At 37.0% G+C, this 24285-nt stretch overlaps 1 protein-coding gene across 1 annotated transcript; it reads right to left on the reverse strand.

The window, feature by feature from the left end:
• Positions 1-22087: 22087 nt before the first annotated feature.
• On the reverse strand, positions 22088-23877 carry LOC145005932 (uncharacterized). Its single transcript, XM_078965035.1, has 7 exons — positions 23713-23877; positions 23406-23510; positions 23196-23322; positions 23028-23099; positions 22908-22953; positions 22456-22834; positions 22088-22279 (listed from the first exon to the last, which is right to left on the reverse strand). Exons 1-7 carry the CDS (start codon positions 23828-23830, stop codon positions 22239-22241), a joined length of 888 nt encoding a protein of 295 aa, XP_078821161.1. The 5' UTR covers positions 23831-23877; the 3' UTR covers positions 22088-22238.
• Between the last annotated feature and the right edge of the window lie 408 nt (positions 23878-24285).

Raw genomic sequence — 24285 nt, forward strand, 5'->3', positions numbered from 1 at the left:
CATATTATTCCTAGTTGATTTCTTCTCGAGTTTAAATCTTAAGTATTTATAAGTGAGAGAAATTAAAAAAAAAATGATAATGGTCACAAATTAGAGTGAAAAAATGACAGTGTTCTTATGAAGAACTCTATTTAGAACCTGCAATTCTGGCATTTTACAAAGACGTAAAACAATAGCTTTCATTCTCATCCATTTTTCTTTCTTGAAATCATCAGCGAGTTCACGAGTTCTAAAACCTGATAGTTGTAAAAACAAAATCCAAGATCATCTTTAATTTGATGGGGAAAATGTTTATAAAATACAAAGTTTGGGATATCCAAGATATGGCATGACTTATTGTCTTATTACGTGTGGCATGAACATCTGAATAAGGTCCAAGAAGATGCTCTATGAGCCCACAAACTTAACATCATTAAATAGACTATAGAGCCCACAAAATGTAGACCTCAAAACATGAGAGCAATTTATTACAATTATTGGTAAACATTATTTTTCAATCATTGTACTAAACTATCAAATGTCACATTTATAACAAAAATTGTTAAAATAACCTTAAATAAATACAAAAAGACGGTAGTGGGTACAACAATGAATTTCAACTTACGGTTGTTTGATAGTTACTGAGTCAGATCTCATTGAATTAGATTCTGACCGAGTATGAAGTTCTGATTATAACTGTTTTTGATTGAGGATGTTTAATTATGTATGTGAAACCCACATGTTATACGTGTTTATTAAAAAAATGTTAAATAGGAAAGTTTACAAATCTAAGAGTTTAAATTTATAAAAAAAAAATGAGAAAAATATTGAATTATCCTCCTTAATAAATGAAGGTTTTTTCACTTTAAAGTTAAACAAATAAACTAAATAAATAATTGGGTTTTAATTTAGAAATTTTGAAATTAAAAAGAAAGTTGCATTAATGAAATTGACATCAATTTATTATTATATTTATTACATTTAAATACAATGTGAAATTTAGTAAAAATGAAAAAAAAAAAAAAAAAAAAAAATGACATGTGAAAATAAATTAATTTAAAATAATCACAAAATGATATTTCATAAAATGAATGAAAATCTGACAGGTGGCAAAAAATTTATTATGTGCTAAATGATAAATGAATATAGAGAAGAGATATGTCTTATATTCTATTATGTGAGAAAGTTTAAGGTCTGTTGCCGACCATGGTTTAGAAAATTTTAAGAATTTTCATAATAGAATTTTTCGGAGTGATAAAGAGACTTATGATAGTTGACATCGATAAGTTTGTAAATAAACGATCGCGAGATATCGTAAAATAATAAATATGAATTGTTATCGTAATAAGTGTATAAATACCAATAGAATGGTAATATACATTTAAAGTATATTTGATATATAATAACATCTTTGGAAGAAAGATGTGCGTTTGAAACACGTTTGGACAAGATAAATGTGTTGGTACAAATCCATGAAGTTGTTCTACCGCTGTTCAGATTGAAGCAGTGATTGTTTAGAGAGTCGGAAGAACCGAAGATGGTGATCAGTACTTCGGTAGTATCACAATGAATGTTGTGCAAGATTTAGAAGAATTAAATGAAGATCAAAAGAAAGGCTAATGAAGTTTTTAGACTCAATAGGCCAAGACTTTGTGATATAAAGTTCCATTGTGTGTTAAGCCAACTTTAACATACAAGATTGGGATGGTGAATTGGGTCATTTAATGGTAAATGGTTAAGCAACTTACTTGTTTAAGTAAGGTAGAATGCTTAATTGAAGAAGAAATACACCCATAGTATCGTATGAGAAGAGATGTTGTAGTCAGGAATGACAGAGAACCAAGTTGAAGCTAGTAAAGCTTGCTGAGACGCAGCTAAGATGCAGACTTCTTAGGATAGACTCCTATGAAATAGACTTAGACTTACTCAGATACAAGAATAACGATGTCAAGGAGGAATAATGAAATGAACAAAAGTGCATGATGGATTGCATGAGTTAGAAGATGATGCAGGTAGTAGAAGACCGTTTATCTCCAAGCTGCTAAAGTAAATTTTGGAATAGTGTGTCTTGTAGAGTAAACACTACTCAAGAAAGAATTAATATGAAGAAATGGAACTAAAATTTCTATCGACCTATGGAAAAGTATTAGGATATATTAAATCGAGCATATGCATGAGAAGAATCCTAGAAGGCGAGTATAGGTAATCCAATATATATTTGATAGAAACGTGAAAACCCTAGTTGAGTCTAGGAGAAACTGTTGTATGTATTTGTTTAAACACATTCATGTGTGATAAGTTACTTTGTGAAAACTTTTGAATGATGACCTGGGAACTGCGAGACAATACTTGGGAAGAGTATGAGTAGGTGTGAATAGTAGTAGAGGCCTATACTACTGGAAGCACAGAACTCACACTTGGATCAAGAAAAGTCACAAGGTTACCAAGACGCTAGAAAATGATTCCATTTTATTCATGTGTGTCGTTACCTTCGATTCGGTAATGACTAAGAAGACAAGTATTGTTCAACTCTTAAAGAATCGAGTCCGATTAGTACAAATCCGTGAAAGGAGTTAATTGGTTTAGAGAACCATGTCTTATATAGTGACAAAACATCAGTAGGAATACTGAAGAAGTAAATGATCGAGATAGTCGATAGAAATATAACAATCCTCATTAAAGAATTGAGCAATCATTAGCCAGAGATGTGACTTGCTATGTGGTGTTACTGGCCACAAGAAATGTATCCGCCCTACTCTTACTAGTCAAATGGCGGGAAGTCAAGTTGTCGATCAACAATCAAAGAGTACTCCAACTAAAAAGGAGGAGGTGTCAAAAGCTAAAAGATGTGTATATCCGAAAGCATGACTTAGAGATACGTAATGCTATTCTTTCTATTCTTAAGCATCCACGTGTTGATCAAACTCTTTTTGTTTTCGTTATTCTATCAGCTCGATTTATTCGATATGATTCTAATACAAGAGTTTGGATCGTTATATGTCTTATGCGAGATAAAATCAAAGGTCATTAGAATACGAACATTCGAGTTGCTGTTATAGCAAAAGTAAAGACCTTATCTTGGGTTTAGTCTATAAACCAAAAAGGAGCAGGAGTCTGCAATGAGAATTGAGTTTTAACTCAAAGATTAAGATCGAATGTTCAATAAAGAATGAAGAGCGGGTGCAATTTTGAACACCGCCAGTAATTAGGAAGTTTGAAGAATTTGACAATCGTTTGGCAAACTAAAAGTTAAATATCGTACATTTAGATTACCACAAAGGAAGTAAGTTAAAACTTGAATGTTGTAACTAGTAATTTTCTCGTAAACTCTAGATCTACTCACATCTTATTTGATTTCAATGCCTCAGATTCTTTCGTGCCTTATAAATTCGCATATTCTTTTCAAATTGCTTGTTAGACAGCTGTCCAATCATTTCATATAGATAACATAGGAAATATATCATTACTTGCTGATAAAGCCTATAGAGTTAGTGTTATAGGAATTGAAAGTTATAATCTTCCTGCTAACCTAATTCCTATCTTTGATATTATTCTCGACATGGATTGGTTGTTAAAGAACCACGCAAATCTCTTATTCTAGAAAGAGATGATATGCATCCCTATCGAAAGGGAAGATCCTATTTATGTCTACGGTGAAAGTAATAAATTTCTTTCTTAAAAACTTGTAAATTATGTCGAAGGGATATTCTACTTATCCGGCTTATACAGTTAATACCTTGAAAGAGGGGAAGAAAACAGTGAATGATAACCTTTGGATAATTATCGACCGGCTGATGAAGAGTGCATATATTCTCGCCACACGTGAAACGACTCCATTGGAGAAATACGCGTAAGTTACTTAGACGAAATTGTGGCAAGTCATGGTGCGCCACAATAGATTATTTCCGACTGTGATATTCGTTTCACTCCTCACTTTTGGGTGAGAAATGAAGCATGAATTAGTATCTCGAGTTGCTCTTAGTACAACTTATCATCCTCACACAAATGGTCAAAAGAAGAGAGCAATCCAAACAGTAGAAAATATACTGAAGGTATATAAAGTACTGTATGAGCGTAAATGTCATACTCAAATATGTTGGCGTGACGTAAGACAGAAGATCTTTAGAGGATCTGAAATAATTCAAGACATCACTGACAAGATACAAATTTTCCGAGAAAGAATGAAAGCGGCCCAGGATCGATAAATTCCCTATGCAGAAAAGAGGAGATGACACGTAGAATTCCGGGTGGATGATTTAGTAATACTGAAAGTATTTCATGAAAAGGCATTACACTACTTTGGAAGAAAGAACGGTTGGTAAGCAAGCATACTGCTTGGAATTGCCTAAAAATTTGACAAATATTCATGAAGTGTTTCATGTGAGCTATCTATGTAAAGGTTAAAGCATATATGATGAAATGGTTCTGTTATCAGAGGTGAAACTGGATAGTAAATTAAGTAGAAGAGATCGTAAATGAAAGAACGACTAATCTACATAATAAAGAAGTAGAGTTGGTGATTTTCAAGTAGAAACACCATCAATGCCCAAATTATACTTAGGGAAAATAAGAATAAGATAAGAGCGAAGTATCCCCATTTGTTTTAATCGTTATAATTTCGGGGACGAAATCCTCAAAATGAGGAGGTATTTGTAACATACACGTTCTGAAATTATGTATTATTATTATTAAAAGTGAATAAAATTGAGTGTTGACTTCTAACAAGATGGTTTTTACTAGAAATGAAGTAAAACTATATTTAGAATCACTCAGAAAATATTGGAAGTCTTACGAGATTCCAATTAAAAGCCAAATAGTGAGATTTAGCGAAAATATAAAATTTTAAATAAATAAAATTTTATTATTTGATGTTTTAAATCATCTCGTTAGAAACTTGTAGGCGAAAACCTCGTCGAAATCCAAGTTATAACGAAGAAGTTATGACCAACCGAAGATCCGCGACAAAACCGACACGACGTCGATTGACGTAAAAAGTGAGTTTTTGATAAACTACTTTTTAGCCTTAGTAATCTAAATGAAAGTCGTAGTATTCATTAAACCTAGAAATTTGATAAAAAGAACGCCAAAATCTGACTTCATATGAGGAAGTTATGATTTTTCGAAGTTTCAACTTAGTAGTAGACAGCTAAAAACTTGAATTTTAGATCGAGCGATATTTGACCGATAAATCCTAAATGATAATCGAAGGTCTCATCATTTTTAGTACAACGGTAAAAAGTCTGACGAAAACGGATGTCGGATGAAGAAGTTATGAATTTTTAACGGATTTTCCTGTCCCGGTCTGTTAAAAATAATAATATTAAAAATAAATCAAAATTAGCCGACGAAGTCTAAACGAAATTTGTATAGCGTAATTTTAGCTACGCGTGCATATAAATAATGTCAAAAATGGAGCTCGTATGTGAAAGTTATGGATTTTAGAAGTTTGGGGCCCGAAAACCGAGGAATTTCGCATGAACAGTATCGGCCACGTCACCTCGCACGAAGCAGGTGCGTCACCGGAGTCGTGGCCTCGCCTCGCAGTGCCACATGTACGAGCCGGAGACATGTCCCTCGCTGCTGATGCCACCGAGCTGCTTCCTCGCTTCCACGTCCGAGCCTCGCAGCGGCCTCGTGGCCTTCACCTCTCCTGCCGCGTGCCCTTCGCAGCTGCTCCGTCACCCCCTCCGGACCTAGCCTTGTAAATGCGACGTGGAACCTCTCTAGCCACACACCTTCGGTCTCGCACCCTATAAATAAGGGGGTTGCGAGATTTGCCAACTAATTTTGGAATTTTGACACTTTTTCACCCTAATTTCATATATTCACTATTTTGACTTTCCCTGAAGCCCCGGTATCATTTTTAGCACCCGAAACACGCCCCGAGACCCCCGAGAAGCCCAAAAAATTTATCTTTTCGGTTTTGAAGCCCTACCTTCGCAGAGCCCGGTTTTCAATTAAGCTCCCGATTTTCAACATAGAAAGTCATATTTAAAGCCGAAGTGTTGTCCAAATTACTATTTTAACCCCCGTTAACTTAAGGTGAGCTCAATATATAGGAACAATTGTATGTTATGTGTTATATGTGCTATGTGCTTCTCAGTGTTATTATTTTGAGTTATTCTCCCGTGTTATTTTATTCGCTATGTTTATAACAAATATAATACCTTTGACCATGTGATCAGTAAAAGGACTTAGATTCACATTGGTACTGGTACGTAGCCTCTGGCCATGTAGAACATGTCTCTGTAAAAGAATGACTTCTACTCTATGGAATTGGCAGAAAGTTAGATAGGAATGGTATGTAGCCTCCAACCATGTAGAGCATGACTCCGTAAGGGAATTGAATTCTATTCTATGGTATTAGGAAATGGTTAAACGGGGCGTGAAAAACCTGGAATCTACCGAAATGGTTAAACAGGGGGTGAAAACCTGAAATCTACCGAAATGCTAAATAGGGCGTGAAAACCCGAAATCTATCATACTGATAATCAGAAATAATATGTCTTCTGTGCCATTTGGGCCAAAGCTTTATTGATACATATCAAGTATTGAAATCGTTATGTCTCATTGAAAAGTATATCTTTGAATAAAGTCTTTAATTGATATGAACACTTGTCACATGATTTCACATATGTCTTGTTGTGCCTCTTTGCTTTTGCCACATTGAAGTATATATAAGGCATAAGATTATATTGTATCTATTTATTGAATTCACTAAGCGTTATCGCTTATTCCTCTCAATGTTTAACAATTGCAGGTGATGAGTATCCAATATAGTTTTATACTGCAGAAAGATTTAGAATAGTTATTACCATTTCTTTGTATTTTAATTTTCATGTATGTATATGAATAGTAGATTCCTGGATAGACATGAAATGTAATAAAACTTAGTCGGTTTGTATCCAATCCTTTGTAATCACTTTATCAATATAAAATATTGTTTTATAAATATGCATCTAGCATGTTTTGAGGAAGTAACTTAAGAATAATATTAGAATAGTATGAAAGTTTGGGTCTTTCATAAATACGAAAGTTGGGGTCTTTCAAAATGTTCATTATTTTCTCGTAAACTATACCTATTATAGTTTTTCAAAGTGTGTATTTCGTTCATATACTAGACCCTAGTGAAATGCTCATTTGTTATGTAAAGTATAACATTTAAAGTGACATAAATGTTCACATATACTTAAAGTATAAATAAAGTGTTTGATTCGTGTGTATATATATATATATATATATATATATATATATATATATATATATATATATATATAACATGTTTTATTTCCAAAAGACAAGATGTTATCGAGAATATATATCACATACGGAAGTTCTCATGTAGTAGTTATGAATCACATATGATTACTTGATAAAAAGTGTATATAGTGAAACTTTAGGTTACACACGATAATAACTGTGTGTTTACTTGTATCCCCCCCCCCCCCCTAAAAGTGTATAAAAAGCATTTATCAAACATTTAAAAGCGTAGTTTATTAGGGTATGAACTCACTTGATAGATCGAAGAAGGTGAGACGAAAACCGAGCAGAACTTTGACTTGAGAAAGCGGATTTTTCTCGGGATTCTCGGGAATCTCGGGAGCATAAACTTCCTTCGCGGCTTGGGTATGAAAACTAGGGCTTCGGGATATTACTTGCACACAAAATGAAGTAAAAACGCAAGAAAGAGGAGAGAAAATGAGCAATTTACCCGGAACCCTCGCATCCCTTTTATAGGGGCTGGGAACCGCCTCGGTACGCTGGGCGTATGGGGTTACGCGGGGCGTACTCGTGCGTCATGCATGACCGCATCCTCGACTTCTGGAACTTCGGATGGGACAAGGCATAGGGGAGTAGAGGGGCGACGTGGACGTTACGAGGCCTTGCACTCGAGTACGCTGGGCGTACGAGGGTACCCTGGGCGTAACTCGGATTGGCCCGGTGACTCCTTCTTCGAATAATACCGGATTTTTATTTAAATTTATATTTTAATTATTTAGTAAACTTCAAAAATTCATATCTTCTTCATATGAACTCCGTTTTCAACGTTCTTTATATCCACGCGTAGGTGAGACTACGCTCTACAACTTTCGTTTAGACTCCGTCAGCAAATTTTCAAATTATTTTTATTATTTATTTTTAAAAGGTCAGGGTAGGAAAAGTTCATTAGAAATCCATAACTTCTTTATCCGATGTCTATTTTTGCCAGACTTTTTACCGTTGAAATACCATTATCGAGACCTTTGATTCTCATTTAGGTCATTCCGGCCAAAAGTCGCTCGCTCTCTATTTCGAGTTTTTAGCTGTCTACTGTTATACCGAACTTTGAAAATTTATAACTTCCTCGTACGAGGTGAGATTTGGGCGTTCTTCATATGTACGCTCACGGTTTAATGATATCTAACATAGTAGGTATCCAAATAGAGACTTTTGTACATTTTATTTTCAAAGTTAATTTCATTATTTTCAAAAGTGATTACAATACTTGACTTTTTAGGTCATTACATAGAGTCGAAATATCGGGTTGTCACATATTATGACTTTCAAGTATTTATTACAAACACCTTTTAAAAGCATGAATTTAATTATACACAGATACATTCTGACTTTTAAAGACTCATGACAAACACTATTTCAACTATTGTCATTCATACAAAGAAAATACTTTTGGACTTATTAAAAGTATTACTACTGCGGCTAGCAGAAAACATGTGACTCTCACCAACCTCATATTGAGTTTCAAAATACATGTATTCTCAGGAAATCAATGAAATTTCGGGCACACTTAGACTTTGGCGTATGTGGCTTGCAAGTACTCTAATTTTCTACTTTTGTATTGTTAAGGAAAACTTATACTCGTACTATTGTATTATTACTTGTAAGAACCTTGTGTGAAAAACATAACTATGTAATGCGAATGTTGTTTTGATTATCATTGTACTTGTGTTGTATATTCAATTTATCTGTGATCCATGAACTTAGTCACACAGCCCGACGTGTTCCGCCGCCTCGGTCGGAGGTGTGACATTTCACCCCAATCTACATTCTAACATATGAATGGGAACAAAAAAAGGACCAATCTTGCACCTGTATGAACTAAGATAACTAGAAACGTATGAAATTACAACGTGGAGGCTTAGGAGTAGCTCATAGTCACCAAGATCTAAAATTTAGGAATAAAATGGAATAAACTAGCCTCAAACTAGAACATAATGGAACACCGCCCAATTTTAGAGCTTTATACCTTCTAATGGTGCAAAATGAAGAGGAGATGTTGGATCCAAAGTATTAAGGTCAAAGCTTACTTCTTGAACAACCTTCTTCATAAACAAAATCACACATTATCACTCAAAAGCTCCAAAAAGATTAAATCCAATACGGTTTGCAAAAAGGGTCAAGAAAGGGGATGGAGGCTAAGGTAGGGGAGGGCATTGGGTCATAATGATGTTTAAACAGTGCACAAACCCTAATTCTTAGGGTTTTGGTCTGAGCCACGTATGCCCAGCGTACTGGAGTACACACAACGTACTAAGATGAACCCCATTACACTAAGCGTACAAGGATGTATGCCCCCCCCCCCCCCCCCCCCCCGCATACACGAACAACGTCAATTTCAAGATTTTGACTCCGGGGACCTAATTTGTAACAAAATCAAAACTCAAGGTTTAAAAAGCAAACCTGATAATTTTAGATATTACAACTATCCCCTACTTGAACTAGACCTCATCCTCGAAGTCGGATGCCTCGAACAATTCAGGATAGTGCTCTCTCATCTCGCTTTCTGGCTCCCAGATCCGTTTAGAGCCTTTTCGGTGTTGTTGTTACACCTTTACCAAATTGACAACCTTATCATGCATAGGCTTAGTCTTCACGTCGAGAATCATAATTCTCCACATAATTGTCATCCAATGAAACCATTGCTAAATCATCAATTATACATTTCCATAACTAAGATATGTGGAAAGTGTTATGGATCTGACTGAGCTCATCAGAAAGATCCAACCAATATGCAACCCTGCCCACATGGGTAGTAATTCTGAAAGGGCCAATAAACTAGGGACCCAACTTGTCCTACTTCCGAAACCGGTTGACACCTTTCCAAGGTGACACCTTTAGCAGCACAAAGTCTCCCACTTGAAAGTTGAAACTTAAGGTCCGAACGGCGCTGGTCAGCATAACACTTCTGAACACTATGCGCAACTTGCAACCTGTCGCGCACCTGCAAAATCAACTATGCGGTCTTAAGTACCACCTTGGTGCTTCCTATGACCCGATGACCAACCTCACCCCAACAAATCGAGGTCCTACACCTTCTTCCATACAACAATTCAAAAGGCGGTCGGTCAATACTAGCATGGTAACTATTATTGAAGGAGAACTTGGCAAGAGGAAGGTAAGTATCCCAACTCGCTCTAAAATCCAACACACACGCCCAAAGCATATCCTCGAGTGTGTAAATCGTAATTTCACTCTGACCATCAGTTTGCGGGTGGTATGATGTACTAAAATGCAACTGAGTTCCCAACTCCTCATGAAACTTACTCCAAAATTTGGAGGTGAAATGAACATCTCGATCCAAAACCACTGATACCAACACCCCGTGCCTAAATACCGCCTCTCGAACATAAATATCAGCTAGCTTCTCCATGGATATGCTCTAGGAAATCGGGATAAAATGCGCACTCTTGGTCAACCTATCCACAAGGACCTAGATAGAATCAACACCTTGCCTTGTTCTAGGCAATATTGTGATGAAATCCATAGTGATCTCCTCCCACCTCCACATAAGGATGGGTAACGGTTTTACAATGCCGTGAGGTCTCTGATGCTCAGCCTTAACCTTTCTACTAGTCAAGCATCGCTCAACAAAACAAGCAACTTCCCTCTTCATACATAGCCACCAATAACTCAATATCAAATCTTAGTACATCTTCGTAGCCCCTAGATGGATAGAAAACTTATATTTATGCGCCTCCTCTAAAACCGTCTGTCTCTCCCAACTGGGGACGCCGAAACCCAAACACTACCACATTACGCCAACAACCCCAAGTTGTCTCTAAAAAACAAAGGAAACTAATCTTATTGATCTTCCAATTTTCCTTTTTCAATCCCCCCACCTGAGCCTCCTTGATAAAATCCATCATAGATGAAGTGACAGTCATCACCAAACAAATGTCTTGGATAGCTGAGCATACCACCTTATGGCTCAAAGCATCGGCCACCACATTGGCCTTCCCGGGGTGGTACAGGATCTCACAATCATAATCTTTCACCACATCCAACCACCTTCGCTGCCGCATGTTCAAATTTGGATGATCCATCAAATACTTCAAACTCTTGTGGTCGATGTAAATAGTACACCGGACCACGTACAAATAGTGCCTCCAAATCTTGAGGGAAAACACCACACCTCCGAATTCTAAATCATGTGTGGGTTAATTTTCATCATGAGGCTTCAGCTGCCTCGAAGCATAAGCAATCACGTGACCCCGCTGCATAATAACAACTCCCAAACCCGAAATGGAGGCGTCGCAGTAAACCAAAAAATCATCCAAACCCTTGGGTAACGTGAGAATCAGGGTCTCGCACAACCTCTGCCTCAGAGTCTCGAAGGCCAAATATTGATCAGGCCCCTATCAGAAGGTCACATTCTTCTTGGTCATGCGGGTCAAAGGCACAACAATCTTGGAAAAATCTTGAATAAATCTTCAATCTTGGAAACTTTGAATCTCTAATGAATTTCTCGGGACCTCCCAATGCATCACAGCCTTAATCTTGGCCTGTTCCACCAAGATTCCCTCCTGGTTGATGATGTGCCCCAAAAACTACACCTCATGTAACCAAAACTTGCATTTGGAGAATTTGGCATAAAGCCTCTCCCTCCTCAAGGTCTCAACACCTCTCGTAAATGTTGCTCGTGTTTCTCATTGGTCTTGTAATAGACCATAATATCATCAATGAAAACAATCACCAACCAATCCAACATCATCCTGGAGACCTAGTTCATGAGATCCATGAACGCTACTGGGGCATTGGTGAGCCCGAAATCCATCACCACAAACTCGTAATGACGATAACGAGTTCTAAAGGTTGTTTTATGTGTATCCTCATCCATGACTCTCATCTGATGGTAACCTGACTAAAGTTTAATCTTGGAAAACCAAGATGCACCGTGAAGTTGGTCAAATAGATCGCCGATCCTAGGGAGTAGGTAACGGTTCTTCACCGTTAGCTTGTTCAATTCCTCGTAGTCGATACACATCATGTGCGACCCATGCTTTTTCACAAACAAGATCGATGCTCCCCACGGAGAACTTCTTGGATGGATAAAAGCCTTGTCTAGTAGCTCCTGTAGCTACGTAGACAACTGCTACATGTCAGGCGGTGCCAGACGATACGACACATTGGCTATCGGAGCCCTACCAAGCATCAAATCAATCCAAAACTCAACCTTCCTCTCGGGAGGTACTCCGAACAACTCCTTGGGAAAAACATCAAGAAAATCCTGCATAATGGGTGCCCTACTAAACTCTGTCATGGTCTCAACCCGCGTATCTGAAACATAAGCCAGAAACCCAGAACATCCCTGTTGTAGAAATCTCCTGGCCCTCGCAGCTCAACAGAGAGCAGGTCCATGTGAATCTCTCTCACCAGTAATAACCAATCTCCCCCACTTGGGGTTCTAACTCTCACCAACTTCCACTCACAATCAATCATGGCCCCATTGGGGACCAACCAATCAGTCACGATGATCACCTTGGATCCCCCCAAGGGAATAGGTACCAATTCTATAGGAAACCTCTCATCGAACGTATTCAGGAAACACCCTTGGAAGACCCTCTAACCACTTATGGTACGGTCATCCATAATCTCCACCTCTAGAAGGGAACTCATAGTTCCCGAAGCATCTCAAAATTTCTAGTTGAGTGTAATAGACAAGAAGGATCGGGTAGCCCCCGAATCAAACTACATGAGTAGACAAACCATTGACTAAAAACGTCCCTATACAAGATCATAATAGACATAAGCATAAATAAAGGAAAAAATAAAAGATAAGGCTAGAACAATGTGACATCCCTAATTTTACGGCCAGAAAAGACATATTTGTTTATGCCTTATTTAAAAATTAGAGTATCCTTTTGAAGAATAATGTTGTGGAATTTGTTCCCAAAAATATGATAAAGATATTATCAAATAATTTCTGAAGAAATGTATTTTAATTATATTAAAAATGTTAGGATGTCATTTTCAATACAATATATAAGCATAAACAGAAATAGTACAGGCCTTACAAATATCTATTATTCTAATGGCCTACAATCCATAGATCTCTCATCAAATCATCACACCAGTGCTCTTTTTCCACTACCTGTAATACAAGAAACTGAGTGGGTCGGGCTTCGGATCCCAGTGAGCACATAGGTTTTTCAACCCACAATAATTAAGTTCTTTAATTTCATCAAATCATTCAACCCGATTACCCATTCCCGTTATCCTCACTTTCTTTCCCTAAAGCATCTAATTCAAGGGACCTATCCCAAGGATTATCATCGGGATAGGCAGCACTGCTTAGGGTATTTCTCATAAATATATGGCATTAAGAAAACCATGAGGGGGATGGAGTACACCTGGTGAGCACGTAGTTCAAAAACACTTACAGGTTGTGAGTCTGTCAGCGTTCCACTGGACTGTCTAGAACAGTCTGTGGTCATCATCTATACTCCGCTATATGACTAAATCAGCTTAAACATTGAGGCCGCTCTTCATTTTATTTCATCTTTCATCATCTATTTCATCTACCCATCTTTTCCTAACCTATTGATAGGTATAAAATACATGTACAAATTAAATCAAGTAAAACGTGTATAAATCGTTCATCCAACATAGATATCAAGAATACAGATAATAGGTACATGTAGCACATAATTTATATTAAATAATTCATACCTATGTGTAAGATGAAAGTAACTATGCACCCACTTGTTAAAGTGATGACTCAAAATTCGGGCAACACTTCACTTCTAACAATTTTCTTTTCCTTCGACGAAACCTAGTATCATTATTACTAGATTTTAGTCTAATATTTATTGTGACTAATTATTAGTCTAGATTCCTCATTAACTCAAATTCTACTTTCATGATCTATCAAGTAAGGAATAACTAGGTAGGATCATATCGGAGGTAGAGTCTGTTTGGTATACGAAGTATACTGTTTGGAAAGACCACTTTAAACACCTCACTAAATTACAGCCTAGACATCATCCCTGTAAGCAGATCAATCAGTATAACTACTTTGAATCACTAATAAATCTTGTTTATAGGTTCATAATAACGATAATGAACTTAAACATAAGTTATACTTAAAGTAGGGTAAGCATGACTCACTTACAAGGGGGTTTAGCGAGGAACCGGGATCTGCACGGGCAGAACTTCTGAGCCGAAAGCACTACTTCTCCAGGCCTTCTGGCGCTCTAGGACTTGCTTATAATGCCTAGGAGGTGCTAGGGAAAATTTTAGAAGGTTTGGGGTGTTTGGGAGATGAGTGGATGAGAATTGTGTGAGAAATAGAGTGATTTATGCCTCTATTTATAGGCTGGAGGATCGGGTTACGTTGGGCGTAACTTTGATGTACGCGGGGTGTACCAAGCCCTACACTGGGTGTATCGGCTCCACATGTCAACATCACATGCGAAGCCGTGGGGAGGAATGTGTGGTTATGATGGTGCCATGGGTCACCTCTGAAACTTAATAGAAAAAAGTAATTATCTTCTAAAATCCGTAAATTTTGCATACGAACTCCGTTTTTTGCATTATTTATATCCACGTGTAGGTAGTGACGTTATCTACAACTTTTGTTTAGATTCCGTCGGCTAATTTTAACTTTATTTTTAAAGTTATTTTTTAATAGGCTTAGACAATTAAAGTCCGTTAAAAATTCATAATTTTGTCATTCGACGTCCGTTTTCGTCTCTCTTTATATTGTTGAGCTCCAATTAACAGGATCTTCAATTCTCGTTTAGTTTATGTACGTTCTTGGTTTAACGTATACTATGACTTTCTATTAGATTACTAAGGCTAAAAAGTAGCTTATCAAAAATTCACTTTTTACGATTAGCGGTGTCGTGTCGGTTTTGTCGCAAAACTTTGATGGGTCATAACTTCTTCGTTATAAGTCGGATTTCAGCGTTTCATATATCCCTGAAATCCTTGTCACGACTACTTCAAATTTCTTTATAGATATCGGTTCAAATCTTCATTCTATTTTTAATGCATATTTTTATTATTATTTATTATATCGTTATAAGCACGTATATTGCTCATAAATCACATAATACTCAAATAATTCTTCTTCATTACTCAAAATTGGTTACAATTGTTGACCCTAACTATTAAATCATCATAAAAATATTGAGCCTGAAACGCGGGTGTTACAAACACATACCATTCACAACATCCAACGTTGCGCGGTCCTCGTCGGTGGTCAACTGGAAAGCCGTGTTCTTCACTATAGGGGTCTTTGCCTTGCCTTGGCAGCCATCGGTAATCCTCAAGGTGGCTGGTGCGGGCACCACCACTGCTCCTCTAGAAAATCTCGAATAATTAGCCTTTTATGGCTGGTCTGATTGCAATGGAAACAAATCAGACCCTTCTTGGGGCAATCCCTGCTCATGTGGCCTGACTTGCCACAACTGTAACATATTGAGCCTACTGCTCGACAAGCTCCATTGTGCGGCTTGCCACACTCGCACAATAGCCCCAGGCTTGCTGGCCTCTGGTGTGGGTAGTGGAGGTATTGGGCCTCTTCTCCGGACCCACAACTTTCTGAACCTGATCCGAATTCCGCTTCTCCCGGAGCTCCAACTCAATCTCCCGCTCGTGAGCCTTCTTGATCATGTAATTCAGGGTCTTACACCCTGAGAAACTCATGAACTCCCTAATTCCATACCTCAAAATAGCATGATATCTCGTCTTCCTCATCTCCTCATCCGCAATATATATTGCAGAACCAGTAATGCCCTCTCCCTGAATTTGGCGATGATCTCCGCCACAATCTCCGTAGTCTGGCGAAGGTCCTGAAACTCCCTCGCCAGCTATTGCACCTCTATAGATGGTGCAAAATCCCTATGAAATCTCTAAACAAAGTCCTCCCATGTCATCTCATCCACTCCTACTGTGCCCACGACTTGGGTAACCTCCTCCCACCAGTCTCGTGCCATGTACCTCAACAAGCAGGATGCGAAACCCACCCTTGCCCCCTCAGGGAAAAAGTTCATTCGCTGAGCATTTTCCATGTCAGTGATCCAACATTGGATGGTGATAGGTTCCTTAGCCCCAAAGAACTCAGGTGTTCCAGACACCTTGAACTCTCGGAGAAAGGATGCCCGAGCCCCGAACTGAACCCCAACAATCTCGGCTCAAAATGACCTGAGTCGATCCTCCATGATCTCCAAAATCCCTTCCTTGACTGTACCGAAAATCACTAAGATAGCGTCAAGGCTGTTGCGAGTAACCTCGTCTACAATAAGCTCATGCAGCCTCTCATCAATCGGTTCAGCGCCTGAACCTGAACCCAAACCAGAGCCCAAACCCGAACCAGAACCTCCACGAGTAGGCATCACCATCGTCAAACTGAAAATACAACATAAAAGCAATCAATCAAAGAGATTTAAGAAGGATTTCTCAACACTATCCTCCTTAGAGTTTCCAGATATGCACTTGTCTCAGGTACAAGTCCTATGTTTCCAGTAGTACAGGCCCAATACTACCTTCAACATATACTTGTACCATCCCCAAGGCTAATATCATTCCTCTAAGTTACCACACTACAACCATAACAACCTATGTTACACACGATACACTTCATAGGATATTCTATAGAACCCTCAACCTCTACCACAAGTAGAACCAAGAACCTCAATCAACACCGCTGGTTGCCGTATGCATGCAAGTTGTATACAAAATAGGATCACATAGATTGTAGAATGAAGATTCTACCCTAATTCCACAACCAAACAAGGACAGGAAATGATGCCAAACCAATCATTCTAGGGCTATAATTCCTAATCATATACAACTTTGAAAGCATACACATAGAAAATAACTAAGCCGATATCAACTCCAAGTAGTACATAACATCAAATTCTATCGAGTTATAAGGCATCACATAACTTAGGCAGTTTTATCATATGATTCCTAAAGGTATCCTTAACCCTAGTCTAGCATGCAGTTCACATATCAAGCATACTAATCATAATACATATGTATGGGTAACTTGGGAAACACTTAGTTGAGTTTGGTTGATTGCACACATTGAACTTCCCTCTTTCTTAAAATAATATTTTTCAAAAAATTTCGTTCCTTTTTCTTTTGAAAAGATTATCATTTCCTCAGTTTGAGTTTTGACACACCCGAAAGTTTTCCTGAATCCCTCAAACCACGGCTCTGATACAAACTTGGAACAATCCAAAAACTAGAATAAATTTTGTCATTTTAAATAAACACAAAAGTTACAGTCGTCACATTGTTCCAAAACCAACCAATAATTAATGTCCAATCATCATAGTATAATGTCAAATACGGAAATATAGTGAGGAGTGAATGTTGCACCATCAAGTCAGGCCATTCCCTTTAGTACCAGAAGTACCTTAAACCACAAATATAAATTTTAAGCAAAATCTTAGTGAGTTTCCCAATCATAACACATACTTAAAACATATAAGTGTCATGAGCTACCCCCATGGTCTTTTTCAAGAAATGTCGAGGGCCAAATCCCAGTCTTACATACAAGTGCCACGGGCTACCCCATGGTTTTTCCTTGTGATGCCGATGGCCAAATTTTGGTCTTACATACAAGTATCATGGGATACCCTCATGTTCTTCCATAAAATTATCACAAAAGTCAACAACATTCCATGTAATAAGAAATGGGTCGGCATTGGAATCTTCGACCCATAAACATGGTGAGAAAACTCACCTCAACTACTGAAATCCCAGACAAACGCTCGGGCTGCTAAGCTAGATAAATTCCCATGCTAACTAAACAATAAGGTCCCAAAACAATTGGGTCAAAATATGGACTAAGACTTACAACACAAGACTAATGTCCAAACTGATATGGGCTAAACTAGACCACAAGCCCAATAAAATCCTAAGCCCAATCAAAAGATCAACTAAGGCCCAAAAGAAGTCCATCAGCTGAAGTGGCCCATCAGAAAAATGTCCAAGGCCCAACCCCAACAAACAAACCCATCGATTTTGGGCCCAAAACACCCATCAAGAAAAATTAGGTCGTATGCTCGACGTACACAATGGTACATGCAACGTACCAAGCCAAAGCGGAAAATCCCAAATAGGGAGGAAGTACGCGCGAAGTACAGGGATTACACACGACGTACGCGGCCCCCATTCAAACCATACAAAACATCTTAAAGCTTTAAGACGAAACGACTAAAACTCAAATCTGGACCCAATAAGACCATTAAGGCCATAAAGTTGCAAACTTTATGCTTTTGGGTGGCGACAAGGAGCTCAAACTCTAAAACCTAGCTTATTTCACCCCAATCTACATTCTAACACATGAATGGGGACTTAACAAGGACCAAGCTTGCACCTTTATGAACTAAGATGACTGTAAACGTCTGAAAATACCACTCAGAGGCTTAGGAACTTTAGGGATAAAAAGGAAGAAACTCGCCTCAAACTAGAACTTAATGAAACACAACCCAAGTTTGGAGCTTTATACCTTTCTAGTGGTGGAAAATGGAGAGGAGATGTTGGATCCAAAATCTTAAGGGCAAAGTTTCCTTCTTGAACAACCTTCTTCACAACCAAAAGCACACACTATCACTCAAAAAGCTCCAAAAAGATCAAAATGCACTAGGGTTTGCTAAGAGGGTCAAGAAAAGGGATGATTGTTGAGGTAAGGGAGGGTCTTGGGCCATAATATGGTTTAAATAGTACACAAACCCTGATTATTACGGTTTTGGTCTGAGCCACGTACGCCCAGTGATGTGTGATTTTTATGTAAATATTTTAAATGCTCAAGTTTTAAATTATAAAATTGAATTTATCGTAACCGGACTAACACACACATTAGGCAGTGAACTTAATCATGTAATACCATATATGTGGTAAGAACATGTGTTGAACACAAGGAGAACGGTGGTGAATTAGTTTGGAGTTTTTGATTATAGGTTACACTAAACACTAAAGCAATAAAGAAATGTTTTATTAAGTACTTTAGATACCACTCAAGATCAAATATCGATAAACTGACTGAAAGACAAATTTCTTTAGGTACCTTAGTCTAGATAATTTACATATCAAATTAATGGCTAACTACTAATACAATGGATATTCATTCATTATTCACCGGTTCCTAATATGGCTAGTGTCATGGTCATGACACCTAATCCTTTGATTTCAACACAATTATTAATTCATTGATCAGGTGAACAAACAATCATGCAAATCAGTATTCAATTCGTATTAAGCAAGATTTGATCTTATTTAACCCTAGTGGTAATAGGAGTTCAATCATACAGAGAATGGTCATTCTACTCATACACACACATTAAAGTTCATTACTTTATTCCTTAACCCTAGGTTTTGGTCAAAACTCTAGTTGTAATCACCAATGGTTACTAGACAACTATTATTCAAATTAACACAACTAGATAATCCTCTAAACTCTATTAATTCAACAATAGGAAACAAGACAACAATCTTTAACATATATGGATCTTCAATCAAACTTGACAAAATAAATTAAATAAGAATAATCAATCCAGTTAGCAATTAAACCATAAATTCAAAGATTCATTCAATCATAAACATAAAGTAGAAGGTTTCAACACCTAATTCAAAAAGTAAACACATAATGGCATCACAATGGAATGCTAACATGGTCACGATAACAAACAACATGATTACCGATATGAATTCGTTCTCCAATCCCTCATATCTTTGCTCCTGTTATCTTAACAGCCTTATGTGCGCCTTCTAGACCCTAAAAACAACATAATAGAAGTTACTTGTCGACTAAGGATCAAAGGTAATCGAGTTCCTCCCTCTGGTTGGCCGAAAATCACTTTTTATAAGAGTTGGAACCAACTTATGTATGCTTGGCGTACTAATAAACTTATCGTGATCTTGTTCCGGAGCCCAAGCCTAGTACGTTGGGCATACCCATATCTATGCTGGGCGTAGTGCTGATTCTCCCTTTTCGCGGGGCGTAGTGGGATACCTTTAGCCAACTCCTTTCTTTTTGCTTCTAAGCCCAACTTTCTTCTCCTTTTGCTCCTTTTCTGCTCTAGCAACAATATACATATAAAATATAAATTTAAACATTATAAGTACCTTTTAGTTCTAAATAACAATAATTAAGGCTAAAATATTAAGATATGATATATAGAAAAAAATAAATATATATATATATATATATATATATATATATATATATATATATATATATATATATAGAGAGAGAGAGAGTGAGAGAGAGAGAAATACACCTATCACCCAGCGTACTGGAGTACACGCAACGTACTAACACGGAGTCCATTACACTAAGCGTGCAAGAATGTACGCCCTACATACACAAATAAGGCCAATTTCAAGATTTGGACTTCCGGGACCTAATTTGCTACAAAATCAAAACTTAGGGGTTCAAAAGCAAACCTGATAATTTTAGATGTTACAGAAACCTCATGCATGACTACAAAACCCACTCAAACTTCAGATCCCAATCATCTAATACCCCAAATGTTCTAGAGATTCATAAAGTTGCAAACTTTATGAGATTTCACCACCACACCCCACCAAGACATGAAGAATATGGGACAAATCTAGAGATCTAGCAACTTAACAATATAAAGATTGACTCTTGGACACTCACCAAGGTCCAAAAGATATGCTAGAAAATGAAGATGATGCTTGCAAAATGAACCACTACACCAAAAGGCTTCATTCTTCTTCAAAAAGGACAAAAAAACACCATAAGATTCTTCAAAATAAGATTAAGGAGGCTAGAACCGATTAGGGTTTGCGAAGAGAGTGTTGGAGGTTGAGGGTGAGCAAACATTAGCTCATACATTCCTTAAATAGGGCTTAAGAACCTGAAATTAGGCTTTTTAACCTCATATGGCTGCCACGCCGTGGCACAAATACCGCCACGCCATGGCAACTTAAAAGAAATTCGCGAACCTTCTTGATATGCCACGTCGTGGTGATGCCTTCACCACGTCGTGGCAACCTAGAACTTAATTTTAAGTTAAATTTAAATAGTTACCTCGAGAGTCCAGATGTTACACATCCATAGCCCCTAAAACACAAATCTTCAATTCATAATACCATATCATGAATAGACTCCAAATCTTCACTCAAAATAAGGTACACAAATCCAACATGAAGAATAGAAGCAAATACCAATGCAAAAGGAATTCCTGACAACATAATAATTTCCATGATTTATAATTGCACACACATTTTGCCACATTCTAAATGCTCTTATCGCTGACCCATTTGGATGTGTTGGCTAGCACAACTAAACCACATTCTAAATGCTCTTATCGATTGAATACACAAAAGTCAAAACAACAACAATGTCGAACATTAGAAGATTATAGTGGTTGAAGTGAATGATCGAAGTACCAGTGAGTTCTTCAAATAAAGGACAAACATGTTTAACTTTTAATTGGGGTGTTTGTGAGGTGTTTATTTAGCAATATTCTTGTAATAAAATCAAAAAATAAACTAACTTATAAGTCATTTTATACACATCAAATATAACTTTTTTTTAGCAACGGAATTTTATTAAAGACTAGCAACGATCTAGAACCCACGTTAAAAAAACATAACATATAAAAGAGTTTTGGATCCGATTAGCCCCAACAACTTTTACTTTATTGTTTCTATTAATATATCAAATATAACAATACTCTACCATACTATCAAACAAAAGTATATGCGACACTTATAAAAAAAATTGTTATAAAACAAATAAGCACAAAATACCATAGTGGGTGCAAAGTGTACAACAATGAATTTCAACTAAATAATGAAATTACACTTTGATATTCAGCGAAAGAATACGAAAATTATTATATCCTTTGTGAAAGAAAAAAATATCTTATGATTTATTTTTCAAAATGTGAACAACTCATAATGTTATAAAACATCTAACAATAATTTCTTTTAATAGTTAAAAGAATATAACATTAATGAAAAATTATATACGATTTATCACCAACGATTTTATATCAATATGGTGGTGGTGGATACAATCCTGGGAATGGAGAACCTGAAAATTAAAACAAAAGTAGATTTAGTAATTTTAAAAATGACAAAAATAATTAAAATGATTATTTAGTTTTATTATTTTTATATAATTATTATCTTGTAAACATGTCATTAAAAATACCAAAATAACCAAAATGGAAAACATAATAAATTTATGAATGAGGATTAGGAGGTTACCAGGGGGATAATGTGATCCATAACCAGAATTTGATGAGTACGCCGGAGGAGGATAAGGAGCCGCCTGAGGTGGGTATGGAGCCGGTGGATAAACACCTGAATTAGGTGGGTATGATGAGTAAGGAGATGGTGGTGGGTATGCTCCGCCTTGTGGAGGGTATGCTCCGCCTGGTGGAGGGTAGGCTTCGCCTTGTGAAGGGTAAGATGCTGCCGGAGGTGGTGGTGCAGAGTACATAGACGGCGGTGGTGGTGCAGAGTACATATGCGGCGGTGGTGGTGCAGAGTACAGTGACGGCGGAGGTGCAGAGTACATGGACGCCGGTGGTGCTGATGGAGCAAGACCTTTTGATGGTTTCTGAGCAATATCTTTTCCTGGTTTCTGTAAGGAAACGATGTTTGATTGATTAACAGATCCATTTGAAAGAATGAGAAATTACGAGGATGCAACTTACACCGGAATTGGAATAATGCATAATCAATCGAACCTCTCCGGCATGCCTGTATATGAGTTTTGACTGAATCAATGGAACGATTGAAGATCATAACATTATCGCGATGATTAAAACACAAACCTGCCATTTTTACTTTGTAATGGCCAGCTGCTATCATCAAATCCTTGAGAAAGAGCTTTTGCCAATGAAATCCTGGTAACAAAATTTGTCAGATCAACTGAAATCAACATAGCGATAAGCGATTCAACGAACAGAAAAGGATAGAAGAAGAAGAAGAAGAGTAATTACTTTCCACTACCGATGAAATCATCATGTTTGATTGTATTACTATTCCAAACTGTAACATTCAGCTCTCTTAATCCTTCAACTAGACTGTAAACGAATTTCTCTTGAAATGTAGGGTTTTTGCCTCCATCTATAGCAGATTTTGAATTCAAATAAAAAACACAATCACGAATTCTCATAACATTCATAAACAGATCGGATTAGAGAGACGACCTTTACAGGTACGGGTGGAAGATTTATTGCTACCGTATTCGATATGAACGTACGGATCTTGCCTCGAGATCCATTCTGTATCTTTCAGTTTATTGCAGCTAACAACTTCAAATTCCATTCGAAAAAGAAAACGAAATTAGATCTCGAATATAAACATTACGGGAAAGGGAAGAAATCATCACTCAAATGTACTCGAACACGGTTTACACAAATATGAAGCAATTAACATCATTCACAAGCACTTTTCATGATTTTTTTTTTTTTTTTTTAACTCAGAAATTGAAAATTTGCGAAGAAGATGACATACCTGTGACTTCAAGGAGATCGCCGTGGATGCCATAATTCGCCATTGAAGAATGCTGATCACCGGAGAATGGAATTGAAGTTAATTTGTGAAATTGAGTGCACAATCTGTATGCTTCCATTTATATAGTTCATATTTGTGTTGACTTTTAATCCATTTGACTTAACGCGTTTGTAAATTATCATCTACATCTTAAGACCAAGTTGCTATTTTTTTGAGAAAGTAAGGAATGAGTAATTCCGGCCGAACAGCCAGCTTTTTTTTGTACGGATTGCATTGAGCCATTGACCTTCAAAGTTCAAATATTTGTGTATTTTTTATAAATAATTTAAATATTAAATATAATTTTAAAAGCTTATTATCATAACATAAAACTTGTATAAAAATATTTACGAATTTCTATATATAATTTACAACATTTTATTTTATTTCTAGTTGGGAAGTGATTCGTACACAACAGTTTTTTACCGTACACAACAATTTATGCATTATAGAGTTGTACAATACAACACTTTAAAGCACAAATTGTTGTGTATGGAAAAAAAGTGTTGTGTACGAATCAGTTCCCTTTCTAGT

Source organism: Lactuca saligna, chromosome 7 (genome assembly GCF_052625555.1).
Source record: "Lactuca saligna cultivar CGN05327 chromosome 7, ASM5262555v1, whole genome shotgun sequence".
Taxonomy (NCBI): Eukaryota; Viridiplantae; Streptophyta; class Magnoliopsida; order Asterales; family Asteraceae; genus Lactuca; species Lactuca saligna.